The 14,371-nt window shown below is 60.3% G+C and overlaps 1 protein-coding gene across 1 annotated transcript; it reads left to right on the forward strand.

The window, feature by feature from the left end:
• The first annotated feature begins 723 nt into the window (after positions 1-723).
• Positions 724-13,791, forward strand: LOC135288708 (PDZ domain-containing protein GIPC1-like). The gene is given in 6 exon segments (XM_064402106.1): positions 724-911; positions 913-1,048; positions 5,378-5,563; positions 9,450-9,630; positions 10,986-11,101; positions 13,216-13,791. Coding segments are annotated over 6 exon segments (1,329 nt in total). The 5' UTR covers positions 724-777.
• The last annotated feature ends 580 nt before the right edge of the window (positions 13,792-14,371 follow it).

A 14,371-nucleotide genomic window follows, 5' to 3' on the forward strand; every position in this document is an offset into this window, starting at 1 on the left:
CCCCCCCAATCCCTTCTAGACCCCCCCCAAAGCCCCCCAGCCCCCCAAAGCCACCCCCAGCCCCCTCAAGCCCCCTCTTAGCCCCCCAAAACCCCTCCAGCCACTCAAACCCCCTCCCAGATCCCCAAAAACACCCCCAGACCCCCCAGACCCCCCCCAGCCCCCTCAAAACCCCCTCTTAGCCCCCCCAAAGCCCCCCAGACCCCCCAAAAACACCCCCGGACCCCTCCAAACCCTCTCCTAGACCCCCCCAAGCCCCCTCCCAGACCTCCCCAATCCCTTCTAAAGCCCCCAAGTCCCCCCCAGCCCCCCCAAAACCCCCTCCCAAGCCCCCCCCAATCCCTCCTAGACCACCCCAAACCCTCTCCTAGCCCCCCCAGACCCCCCCAGATCCCCTCTTATCCTCCCCCCAATCCCTTCTAGACTACTCAGAGCCCCCCAAACCCCCTCTTAGGCCCCCCCCAAATCCCCCCCCAATCCCCCCCAAACCCTCTCCTAGCCCCCCCAAATCCCCCCCAAGCCCCCTCAAAACCCCTCTTAGACCCCAAAGCCCCCCCAAACCCCCTCCTAGACCCCCCAAATCCCCTCAAAACCCCTCCTAGCCCCCCCAAAACCCCCCCAGACCCCCCCAGACCCCCCAAATCCCCCCCAAGCCCCTCAAAACCCCTCTTAGACCCCCCCAAGCCCCCCCAAGCCCCCCCAAAACCCCCCCCAAATCCCCCCCAAGCCCCCCCAAGCCCCCCCAAAACCCCCCCCAGACCCCCCCAGCCCGTGCCGATGCCGCTGGGGCTGGGCCGCCGCAAGAAGCCGCCGCCGCTGGTGGAGAACGAGGAGGGGGCCGGGGGGCGCGGGGGGGCCCCGGGGGAGCCGGGGGGGCCCGCGGGGGGGGGCGCGGGGGGGGCGGCGCCCCCTCCCCCCGCTGCGGCCCCGGCTGGCGTTCCACACGCAGCTGGCACACGGCAGCGCCACCGGCCGCGTGGAGGGGTTTGGGAATGTCCGGGAGCTGTACGGCAAGATCGGGGAGGCCTTCGGCATCCCCCCCAGCGAGGTGAGACTGGGATGGACTGGGTATACTGGGGTATACTGGGGTATACTGGGAGGGGATTGGGATAGCTTGGGTTTACACTGGGTTATACTGGGTTATACTGGGTTATACTGGGAGGGGTTTGGGAACGTGCGGGAGCTGTACGGCAAGATCGGGGAGGCCTTCGGCATCCCCCCCAGCGAGGTGAGACTGGGATGTACTGGGTATACTGGGGTATACTGGGTTATACTGGGTTATACTGGGTTATACTGGGGTATACTGGGTTATACTGGGATGGGCTTCGGGAACGTCCGGGAGCTGTACGGCAAGATCGGGGAGGCCTTCGGCATCCCCCCCAGCGAGGTGAGACTGGGATGGACTGGGTATACTGGGGTATACTGGGAGGGGATTGGGATAGCCTGGGTTACACTGGGTTACACTGGGTTATACTGGGTTATACTGGGAGGGGTTTGGGAATGTCCGGGAGCTGTACGGCAAGATCGGGGAGGCCTTCGGCATCCCCCCCAGCGAGGTGAGACTGGGATGGACTGGGTATACTGGGGTATACTGGGAATGGATTGGGATAGCCTGGGTTATACTGGGTTATACTGGGTTATACTGGGTTATACTGGGATGGGCTTCGGGAACGTCCGGGAGCTGTACGGCAAGATCGGGGAGGCCTTCGGCATCCCCCCCAGCGAGGTGAGACTGGGATGGACTGGGTATACTGGGGTATACTGGGAGGGGATTGGGATAGCCTGGGTTACACTGGGTTACACTGGGTTATACTGGGTTATACTGGGAGGGGTTTGGGAATGTCCGGGAGCTGTACGGCAAGATCGGGGAGGCCTTCGGCATCCCCCCCAGCGAGGTGAGACTGGGATGGACTGGGTATACTGGGGTATACTGGGAATGGATTGGGATAGCCTGGGTTATACTGGGGTATACTGGGTTATACTGGGTTATACTGGGATGGGCTTCGGGAACGTCCGGGAGCTGTACGGCAAGATCGGGGAGGCCTTCGGCATCCCCCCCAGCGAGGTGAGACTGGGATGGACTGGGTATACTGGGGTATACTGGGAGGGGATTGGGATAGCCTGGGTTACACTGGGTTACACTGGGTTATACTGGGTTATACTGGGAGGGGTTTGGGAATGTCCGGGAGCTGTACGGCAAGATCGGGGAGGCCTTCGGCATCCCCCCCAGCGAGGTGAGACTGGGATGGACTGGGTATACTGGGGTATACTGGGAATGGATTGGGATAGCCTGGGTTATACTGGGGTATACTGGGTTATACTGGGTTATACTGGGATGGGCTTCGGGAATGTCCGGGAGCTGTACGGCAAGATCGGGGAGGCCTTCGGCATCCCCCCCAGCGAGGTGAGACTGGGATGGACTGGGTATACTGGGGTATACTGGGAATGGATTGGGATAGCCTGGGTTATACTGGGGTATACTGGGTTATACTGGGTTATACTGGGATGGGCTTCGGGAATGTCCGGGAGCTGTACGGCAAGATCGGGGAGGCCTTCGGCATCCCCCCCAGCGAGGTGAGACTGGGATGGACTGGGTATACTGGGGTATACTGGGAATGGATTGGGATAGCCTGGGTTATACTGGGTTATACTGGGGTATACTGGGATGGGCTTCGGGAATGTCCGGGAGCTGTACGGCAAGATCGGGGAGGCCTTCGGCATCCCCCCCAGCGAGGTGAGACTGGGGGCACTGGGTATACTGGGGTATACTGGGAATGGATTGGGATAGCCTGGGTTATACTGGGGTATACTGGGTTATACTGGGATGGGCTTCGGGAATGTCCGGGAGCTGTACGGCAAGATCGGGGAGGCCTTCGGCATCCCCCCCAGCGAGGTGAGACTGGGATGGACTGGGTATACTGGGGTATACTGGGAATGGATTGGGATAGCCTGGGTTATACTGGGGTATACTGGGTTATACTGGGTTATACTGGGATGGGCTTCGGGAATGTCCGGGAGCTGTACGGCAAGATCGGGGAGGCCTTCGGCATCCCCCCCAGCGAGGTGAGACTGGGATGGACTGGGTATACTGGGGTATACTGGGAATGGATTGGGATAGCCTGGGTTATACTGGGTTATACTGGGTTATACTGGGATGGGCTTCGGGAACGTGCGGGAGCTGTACGGCAAGATCGGGGAGGCCTTCGGCATCCCCCCCAGCGAGGTGAGACTGGGGGCACTGGGTATACTGGGGTATACTGGGAGGGGATTGGGATAGCCTGGGTTACACTGGGTTACACTGGGTTATACTGGGTTATACTGGGAGGGGTTTGGGAATGTCCGGGAGCTGTACGGCAAGATCGGGGAGGCCTTCGGCATCCCCCCCAGCGAGGTGAGACTGGGATGGACTGGGTATACTGGGGTATACTGGGAATGGATTGGGATAGCCTGGGTTATACTGGGTATACTGGGTTATACTGGGTTATACTGGGATGGGCTTCGGGAATGTCCGGGAGCTGTACGGCAAGATCGGGGAGGCCTTCGGCATCCCCCCCAGCGAGGTGAGACTGGGATGGACTGGGTATACTGGGGTATACTGGGAATGGATTGGGATAGCCTGGGTTATACTGGGGTATACTGGGTTATACTGGGTTATACTGGGATGGGCTTCGGGAATGTCCGGGAGCTGTACGGCAAGATCGGGGAGGCCTTCGGCATCCCCCCCAGCGAGGTGAGACTGGGATGGACTGGGTATACTGGGGTATACTGGGAATGGATTGGGATAGCCTGGGTTATACTGGGTTATACTGGGGTATACTGGGATGGGCTTCGGGAATGTCCGGGAGCTGTACGGCAAGATCGGGGAGGCCTTCGGCATCCCCCCCAGCGAGGTGAGACTGGGGGCACTGGGTATACTGGGGTATACTGGGAATGGATTGGGATAGCCTGGGTTATACTGGGGTATACTGGGTTATACTGGGATGGGCTTCGGGAATGTCCGGGAGCTGTACGGCAAGATCGGGGAGGCCTTCGGCATCCCCCCCAGCGAGGTGAGACTGGGCTATACTGGGTATACTGGGGTATACTGGGAATGGATTGGGATAGCCTGGGTTATACTGGGGTATACTGGGTTATACTGGGAGGGGTTTGGGAATGTCCGGGAGCTGTACGGCAAGATCGGGGAGGCCTTCGGCATCCCCCCCAGCGAGGTGAGACTGGGAGCACTGGATATACTGGGAATGCACTGGGGTACACTGGGATGGACTGGGTTATACTGGGTTATACTGGGAACGGGCTGGGTTATACTGGAAATAGATCAGACGAGACTGGGTTACACTGGGATGGACTGGGAGGGGCTGGGAATGGATGAGGCGAGGCTGGGATGCCGCACTGAACACACCAATGTCCCCCGTCCTCAGTGTCCCCAGGGGCTGCGCCCTGTCCCCCGGGTGATGTCCCCAATGTCCCGTGTCCCCAATGTCCCGTGTCCCCAATGTCCCGTGTCCCCAATGTCCCCAGGGGCTGCCCCCTGCCCCCCAGGTGATGTCCCCAATGTCCCGTGTCCCCAATGTCCCGTGTCCCCAATGTCCCCAGGGGCTGCCCCCTGCCCCCCAGGTGATGTCCCCAATGTCCCGTGTCCCCAATGTCCCCAATGTCCCCAAGGGCTGTTCCAGCTGCCCCCTGCCCCAGGTGATGTCCCCAATGTCCCAGTGTCCCCAGGTGTTATCCCCGGTGTCCCCAGGTGTTATCCCCGGTGTCCCCAGGTGTTATCCCCGGTGTCCCCAGGTGCTGTCCCTGTCCCCAGGTGCTGTCCCCTGTCCCCAATGTCCCCGCTGTCCCCAGGTGCTGTTCTGCACGCTGAGCACACCCATGTCCCCATGTCCCCTGTGCTCAATGTCCCCGGGTGCTGTCCCCAGGTGATGTCACCTGTCTCCAGCTGATGTCCCCAGGTGCTGTCCCGTGTCCCCAGTGTCCCTGTCCCCCCAGGTGCTGTTCTGCACGCTGAACACGCCGCAGGTGGACATGGAGGAGCTGCTGGGGGGGCAGATCGGGCTGGGACAGACAGTGTCCCTGTGTCCCCAGACAATGTCCCAGTGTCCCCAGGTGTTACCCCAGTGTCCCAGGTGCTGTCCCCAGGTGCTGTCCCCTGCCCCAGGTGATGTCCCTGTCCCCAGGTGCTGTCCCCTGCCCCAGGTGATGTCCCTGTCCCCAGGTGCTGTTCTGCACGCTGAACACACCGCAGGTGGACATGGAGAAGCTGCTGGGGGGGCAGATCGGGCTGGGGGTTTGTCCCCAGACAATGTCCCAGTGTCCCCAGGTGTTACCCCAGTGTCCCAGGTGCTGTCCCCTGCCCCAGGTGATGTCCCTGTCCCCCCAGGTGCTGTTCTGCACGCTGAACACGCCGCAGGTGGACATGGAGAAGCTGCTGGGGGGGCAGATCGGCCTCGAGGATTTCATCTTCGCGCACACGCGCGGCCGCCAGAAGGACGTGCAGGTGCTGAAATCCGAGGAGGCGCTGGGGCTCACCATCACCGACAACGGGGCGGGCTACGCCTTCATCAAGGTGAGACACACCTGGGACAGGTGAGACACACCTGGGAACACACCTGGGCAGGTGAGACACACCTGGGAGAGAGCTGGGGCTCACCATCACCGACAACGGGGCTGGCTACGCCTTCATCAAGGTGAGACACACCTGGGCAGGTGAGACACACCTGGGACAGAGCTGGGACACACCTGGGACAGGTGAGACACACCTGGGACAGAGCTGGGACACACCTGGGACAGGTGAGACACACCTGGGACAGAGCTGGGACACACCTGGGTACAGAGCTGGGAACTCACCTGGGCAGGTGAGACACACCTGGGAGAGAGCTGAGACACACCTGGGACAGGTGAGACACACCTGGGACAGAGCTGGGACACACCTGGGTACAGAGCTGGGGCTCACCATCACCGACAACGGGGCTGGCTACGCCTTCATCAAGGTGAGACACACCTGGGACAGGTGAGACACACCTGGGCAGGTGAGATACACCTGGGACAGAGCTGGGACAGGTGAGACACACCTGGGACACACCTGGGGACAGGTGACACATATGGGACAGGTGAGACACACCTGGGACACACCTGGGCAGGTGAGACACACCTGGGCAGGTGAGACACACCTGGGAACGCACCTGGGACAGAGCTGGGAAATCACCTGGGCAGGTGAGATACACCTGGGCAGTTGAGACACACCTGGGGACTGGTGAGACACACCTGGGTACAGAGCTGGGGCTCACCATCACTGACAACGGGGCGGGCTACGCCTTCATCAAGGTGAGACACACCTGGGCAGGTGAGACACACCTGGGACAGAGCTGGGACACACCTGGGCAGGTGAGACCACCTAGGGACAGAGCTGGGGCAGTGCTGGGGCTCACCATCACTGATAATGGAGCTGGCTCCACCTTCATCAAGGTGAGACACACCTGGGACAGGTGAGACACACCTGGGACTAGTGTTGGGACAGGTGACACACTCCTAGGCACACATGGGTAAAGAGCTGGGGCTCACCATCACCGACAGCAGAGCCAGCTAAGGCCTTCATCAAGGTGAGACACACCTGGGCAGGTGAGACATCACAGGTGAGACACACCTGGGCAGGTGAGACACACCTGGGCAGGTGAGACATCACAGGTGAGACACACCTGGGCAGGTGAGACACACCTGGACAGGTGAGACATCACAGGTGAGACACACCTGGGGGCAGGTGAGACACACCGGGGGACACCTGTGACAGCAGGGTGGGGGCAGTGGGACAGCGCTGGGGCTCACCATCACCGACAGCAGGTGACCCCAGGTGTGACCCAGGTGTGACCCCAGGTGTGACCCAGGTGTCCCGTGTGTCCCCAGTGGATCTGTGAGGGCTCAGTGGTGGCACACACACCCCAGGTGCCCCTAGGTAACTCAGGTGGCTCAGGTGTCCCCAGGTGACCCAGGTGTGACTCAGGTGGCTCAGGTGCGACCCAGGTGTCCCCCATGTCCCCAGCGGATCCGCGAGGGCTCGGTGATGGCGCGCACGCCCCAGGTGGCTCAGGTGTAACTCAGGTGTAGCTCAGGTGTCCCCAGGTGTGTCTCAGGTATGACCCAGGTGTGTCCCTGTCCCCCCTGTCCGCATCGGATCCGTGAGGGCTCGGTGATGGCACGCGCGCCCCAGGTGTCCCCAGTCCCCCAGGTGTCCCCAGGTGTGACTCAGGTGTCCCCAGGTGTGTCTCAGGTGTAGCTCAGGTGTCCCCTGTGTCCCCAGCGGATCCGCGAGGGCTCGGTGATGGTGCGCATGCCCCAGGTGGCTCAGGTGTAGCTCAGGTGTGACTCAGGTGGCTCAGGTGTCCCCAGGTGGCTCAGGTGTAGCTCAGGTGTGACCCAGGTGTCCCCACGTGTAACTCAGGTGTAGCTCAGGTGTGACTCAGGTGTGACTCAGGTGTGACCCAGGTGTCCCCACGTGTAACTCAGGTGTAGCTCAGGTGTCCCTGTCCGCAGCGGATCCGCGAGGGCTCGGTGATGGCGCGCACGCCCCAGGTGTCCCCAGGTGTAGCTCAGGTGTGACTCAGGTGTAGCTCAGGTGTGACTCAGGTGTAGCTCAGGTGTGACTCAGGTGTAGCTCAGGTGTGACTCAGGTGTAGCTCAGGTGTAGCTCAGGTGTGACTCAGGTGTGACCCAGGTGTGTCCCTGTCCCCCCCTGTCCCCAGCGGATCCGCGAGGGCTCGGTGATGGCGCGCACGCCCCAGGTGTAACTCAGGTGTGACTCAGGTGTGACTCAGGTGTAGCTCAGGTGTGTCCCTGTCCCCCCTGTCCCCCCAGCGGATCCGCGAGGGCTTGGTGATGGCGTGCATGCCCCAGGTGTAACTCAGGTGTGACTCAGGTGTGACTCAGGTGTGTCCCTGTCCCCAGCGGATCCGCGAGGGCTCGGTGATGGCGCGCACGCCCCAGGTGGCTCAGGTGTAGCTCAGGTGTGACTCAGGTGGCTCAGGTGTCCCCAGGTGGCTCAGGTGTAGCTCAGGTGTAGCTCAGGTGTCCCCACGTGTAACTCAGGTGTAGCTCAGGTGTGACCCAGGTGTCCCCACGTGTAACTCAGGTGTAGCTCAGGTGTGACTCAGGTGTGACTCAGGTGTAGCTCAGGTGTAGCTCAGGTGTCCCTGTCCCCGCAGCGGATCCGCGAGGGCTCGGTGATGGCGCGCACGCCCCAGGTGTAGCTCAGGTGTAACTCAGGTGTAGCTCAGGTGTGTCCCTGTCCCCCCTGTCCCCGCAGCGGATCCGCGAGGGCTCGGTGATGGCGCGCACGCCCCAGGTAGCTCAGGTGTAGCTCAGGTGTGACTCAGGTGTAGCTCAGGTGTAGCTCAGGTGTAGCTCAGGTGTGACTCAGGTGTGACTCAGGTGGCTCAGGTGTCCCCCTGTCCCCGCAGCGGATCCGCGAGGGCTCGGTGATGGCGTGCATGCCCCAGGTGTAACTCAGGTGTAGCTCAGGTGTGACTCAGGTGTAGCTCAGGTGTAGCTCAGGTGTAACTCAGGTGTAGCTCAGGTGTAGCTCAGGTGTGACTCAGGTGTAGCTCAGGTGTGTCCCTGTCCCCCCTGTCCCCCCAGCGGATCCACGAGGGCTCGGTGATGGCGCGCACGCCCCAGGTGTAACTCAGGTGTAGCTCAGGTGTAACTCAGGTGTGACTCAGGTGTGACCCAGGTGTGACTCCGGTGTAGCTCAGGTGTCCCTGTCCCCGCAGCGGATCCGCGAGGGCTCGGTGATGGCGCGCACGCCCCAGGTGTAACTCAGGTGTAACTCAGGTGTGACTCAGGTGTAGCTCAGGTGTAACTCAGGTGTGACTCAGGTGTAGCTCAGGTGTGACTCAGGTGTAGCTCAGGTGTGACTCAGGTGTCCCCAGGTGTAGCTCAGGTGTAGCTCAGGTGTAGCTCAGGTGTGTCTCAGGTGTGACTCAGGTGTCCCCAGGTGTAGCTCAGGTGTGACCCAGGTGTGTCCCTGTCCCCCCTGTCCCCAGCGGATCCGCGAGGGCTCGGTGATGGCGCGCACGCCCCAGGTGTAGCTCAGGTGTGACTCAGGTGTGACTCAGGTGTAGCTCAGGTGTAACTCAGGTGTGACTCAGGTGTAGCTCAGGTGTGACTCAGGTGTGTCTCAGGTGTAGCTCAGGTGTAACTCAGGTGTGACTCAGGTGTAGCTCAGGTGTGACTCAGGTGTGACTCAGGTGTAGCTCAGGTGTAACTCAGGTGTGACTCAGGTGTAGCTCAGGTGTGACTCAGGTGTGACTCAGGTGTAGCTCAGGTGTAACTCAGGTGTGACTCAGGTGTAGCTCAGGTGTGACTCAGGTGTGACTCAGGTGTAGCTCAGGTGTAACTCAGGTGTTACTCAGGTGTCCCCAGGTGTGACTCAGGTGTGTCCCTGTCCCCCCTGTCCCCAGCGGATCCGCGAGGGCTCGGTGATGGCGCGCACGCCCCAGGTGGGCGTCGGGGACGTGCTGGAGGCGCTGGACGGGCGCAGCCTGGTGGGCACGCGGCACTTCGAGGTGGCACGGCTGCTGCAGGAGCTGCCCCGCGGGCACCGCTTCCAGCTGCGGCTGACCGAGCCCCGCCGGGCCTGGGGTGCGTGCTGGGAGCACTGGGAGGGACTGGGAGGGACTGGGATGGGCTGGGATTGAACTGGGAGGGACTGGGATTGAACTGGGATGGGCTGGGAGGGACTGGGATGGACTGGGAGGGACTGGGATTGAACTGGGATGGACTGGGATTGACTGGGATTGAACTGGGATTGAACTGGGATTGAACTGGGATTAGCTGGGATGGACTGGGAATGCACTGGGAGGGCACTGGGCTGTACTGGGAGGGCACTGGGCTGTACTGGGCTGTACTGGGAGGGCACTGGTTTGTACTGGGCTGTACTGGGAGGGTCCGAAGGTGCCCCACAATGGGGACCCCCTGTGTCCCTGCTGTGATCCCCCTGGTGTCCCCTGTCCCCTGTGTGTCCCCTGTCTGTCCCCTGTGTGTCCCCTGTGTGTGTTCTCTCTGTCCCTTCTGTCCCCTGTGTGACCCGGTGTCCCCTCTCCGTCCCCTGTGTGTCACCCCGGTGTCCCCTCTGTGTCCCCAGTGTGTCCCCTCTCTGTCCCCTCTGTGTCCCCTCTCTGTCCCCTCTGTGTCCCCTGTGTCCCCTGGTGTGACCCAGTGTCCCCTCTCCGTCCCCTGTGTGTCACCCCGGTTTCCCCTGTGTGACCCCCCTGTCCTCTGTGTCCCCTGTGTGACCCCAATGTCCCCTGTGTGTCACCCTGGTGTCCCCAGTGTCCCCAGTGTCCCCTCTGTGACCCGGTGTCCCCTGTGTGTCCCCTGTGTGACCCTCTGTGTCTCCCCTGTGTCCCCTGTGTCCCCTGTGTGACCTGGTTTCCCTGGTGTGACCTGGTGTCCCCTGGGTGTCCTCTGTCCCCTCTCTGTCCCCTGTGTGACCCAGTGTCCCCTCTGTGTCCCTGGTGTGACCCCAATGTCCCCTCTCTATCCCCTGTATGTCACCCCTCTGTCCCCTGTGTGACCCCCCTGTGTGTCCCCTGTGTGTCCCCAGTGTCCCCTCTCTGTCCCCTCTGTGACCTGGTGTCCCCTGTGTCCCTGGTGTGATCCCAGTGTCCCCTGTGTGTCACACGGTGTCCCCTGTGTGACCCAGTGTGTCCCCTCTGTGTCACCCCAGTGTCCCTGGTGTCCTCTGTGTGACCCCTGTGTGTCCCCAGTGTCCCCTCTCTGTCCCCTCTGTGACCCAGTGTCCCCTGTGTGTCCCCTCTCTATCCCCTGTGTGTCACCCCGGTGTCCCCAGTGTCCCCTGTGTGACCCCTGTGTGTCCCCAGTGTCACCCCGGTGTCCCCGGTGTCCCCCGTGTGACCCAATGTCCCCCCCCGTGTGTCACACGGTGTCCCCGGTGTCCCCCGTGTGACCCCATGTCCCCCCCCGTGTGTCCCCAGACGGGGTCGGGCCCCGCTCCGGGGGGGTCTCAGGCCGGGGGGGGCCCCCCCAGGGGGTCTCGGGCCGGGGGACGCTGAGGCTGCGCTCGAGGGGCCCGGCCACGCTGCAGGAGCAGGTACAGCCCTAAAGCACCCCAAAAACAGCCTAAAACACCCCAAAATACCCCCAAAACACCCCAAAAACAGCCTAAAACACCCCAAAATACCCCCAAAACACCCCAAAAACAGCCTAAAACACCCCAAAATACCCCAAAATATCCATGGGAACCCCAAAACATCCCCTGAGACCCCAAAACTGGCCACGCTGCAGGAGCAGGTACAGCCCAAAAACACCCCAAAATACCCCAAAATCACCCCAAAACACCCCAAAATCACCCAAAATACCCCAAAAACAACCCTAAATATCCATGGGAACCCCAAAACTGGCCACGCTGCAGGAGCAGGTACAGACCCCAAAACACCCAAAATCACCCCAAAAACAGCGCAAAATACCCCAAAAACAGCCTGGGACTCCCCAAAATATCAACGGAAACCCCAAAATATCCCCTGGAACCCCAACACTGGCCACGCTGCAGGAGCAGGTACACCCCTAAAATACCCCCAAATCACCCCAAAATATCCATGGGAACCCCAAAACATCCCCTGAGACCCCAAAACTGGCCACACTGCAGGAGCAGGTACAGCCAAAAACACCCAAAATCACCCCAAAACACCCCAAAAACACCCTAAAACAACCCAAAATACCCCAAAAACACCCCCAAAACACCCCTAAATATCCATGGGAACCCCAAAACTGGCCACCCAAAACCACCCAAATCACCCCAAAAACACCCTAAACATCCCAAAATCACCCCAAAAACAGCCTAAAACACCCCAAAATCACCCAAAATGCCCCAAAAACACCCCAAAACACCCCAAAACTAACCCTAAATATCCATGGAAACCCCAAAATACCCATGGGAGCCCCAAAACATCCCCTGAGACCCCAAAACATCCATGGGAACCCCAAAACTGGCCACGCTGCAGGAGCAGGTACACCCAAAATACCCCAAAACCAGCCTGGGACACCCCAAGAACACCCCAAAATCACCCCAAAAGCGCCTTAAAACATCCCAAAAACACCCCAAAACACTTCAAAATGTCCTCAAATCACCCCCAAAACACCCCAAAATAACCATGGGAACCCCAAAACATCCATGGGAACCCCAAAATACTCATGGGACACCCAAAATCCATCCTGGGGACCCCAAAATATCCCCTGGAGACCCCAAAACATCCCCAAAATATCCGTGGGACACCCAAAATCCACCCCAGGGACCCCAAAATATCCATGGGAACCCCAAAAGCACCCCAAAACCAGCCTGGGACACCCCAAAACCACCCCAAAATAACCATGGGAACCCCTAAATATCCATGGGAACCCCAAAATATTCATGGGACACCCAAAATCCATCCTGGGAACCCCAAAACATCCCCTAGAGACCCCAAAACATCCCCAAAATATCCGTGGGACACCCAAAATCCACCCCAGGGACCCCAAAATATCCATGGGAACCCCAAAACATCCATGGGAATCCCGAAATCACCCCAAAATATCCGTGGGAACCCCAAAATATCAGTGGGAACCCCAAAACATCCATGGGAACCCATAAACACCCCAAAACAGCCTCGGACACCCCAAAATCACCCCAAAACTGCCTTAAAACACCCCAAAAACAGCCCAAAACACTTCAAAGTGTCCTCAAATCACCCCCAAAACACCCCAAAATAACCATGGGAACCCCAAAACATCCATGGGAACCCCAAAATACTCATGGGACACCCAAAATCCGTCCTGGGGACCCCAAAACATCCCCTGGAGACCCCAAAACATCCCCAAAATATCCATGGGAACCCCAAAACATCCATGGGAATCCCAAAATCACCCCAAAACCACCCCAGAATATTCATGGGACACCCAAAATCCACCCTGGGGACCCCAAAACATCCCCTGAGACCCCAAAATCCACCCTGGGGACCCTGAAAGGGCCACGCTGCAGGAGCAGGTATGGACCCCAAAACCACCCCAAAGCAGCCCCGGGATCCCAAAAATCCCCCTGGGACCCTCAGGGACCCCCCAAAATCCCCTTGGGGCCCCCAAAATCTAGCCTGGACTCCCCAAAATCCCCTTGGGACCCCCGAAATCCACCCTGGACCCCCCAAAATCCCCCAAAATCCCGAACCCCCGCAGCCGTCGGCGTTCGAGGAGCGCGCGGTGGCCAAGGTGGACGATCTGCTGGAGAGCTACATGGGCATCAGGGACAGCGAGCTGGGTGAGCCCCAAAACCCCGGGAACCCCAAAATCCGGGACCCCAAAACCCCAGGAACCCCAAAATCTGGGACCCCAAAATCTGGGACTCCCAAAAAAACCCCTGGGATCACCCCAATCCCCCCCGGGCTCTGCTGGAGAGCTCCATGGGCATCTGGGACAGTGAGCTGGGGGAGCCCCAAAACCCTGGGGACCCCAAAACCCTGGGAACCCCAAAATCCTGGGGAACCCCAAAACCCTGGGAACCCCAAAATACAGGACCCCCAAAAACCCCCCTGGAATCACCCCAATAAAAACCCCAGGATTACCCCAAAAAAACCCTGGAATTGCCCCAAAAACCCCCGGGCTCTGCTGGAGAGCTCCATGGGCATTGGGACAGCGAGCTGGGGGAGCCCCAAAACCCTGGGAACCCCAAAATCCTGTACCCCAAAACCCTGGGAACGCCAAAACCCCGAGAACTCCAAAATCCAGGACCCCAAAATCCCGGGGAACCCCTAAAAAACCTTTCAGGGATTACCCCAAAAAAATCCCCGGGCTCTGCTGGAGAGCTCCATGGGTATCTGGGACAGCAAGCTGGGGGAGCCCCCCAAATCCGGGACTCCAAAACCCTTGGAACCCCAAAATCCGGGACCCCAAAATCCTGGAGTAACCCCAAAATCCTGGGGAACCCCAAAATCCAGGACCCCAAAATCCCGGGGAACCCCTAAAAAAATCCCCCAGGCTCTGCTGGAGAGCTCCATGGGCATCAGGGACAGTGAGCTGGGGGAGCCCCAAAACCCTGGGGACCCCAAAACCCTGGGAACCCCAAAATCCTGGGAACCCCAAAATCCTGGGAACCCCAAAACCCTGGGAACCCCTGGACTGCCCCTCAATGTCCCCATGTCCCCTGGTGTCCCCCATGTCCCCGTGTCCCCACAGCTGCCGCCATGTGTGGGCCACGACACACGGGACCCCGACGTGTCCCCGTGTCCCTGGCACTGTCCCTGTCCCCGATGTCCCTGAGAGTGTCCCCGTGTCCCTGACAGTGTCCCCAATGTCCCCAGTGTCCCTGAGAGTGTCCCCAATGTCCCCGATGTCC

The sequence above is a fragment of the Passer domesticus genome, chromosome 34, assembly GCF_036417665.1.
Source record: "Passer domesticus isolate bPasDom1 chromosome 34, bPasDom1.hap1, whole genome shotgun sequence".
In the NCBI taxonomy this organism is placed as follows: Eukaryota; Metazoa; Chordata; class Aves; order Passeriformes; family Passeridae; genus Passer; species Passer domesticus.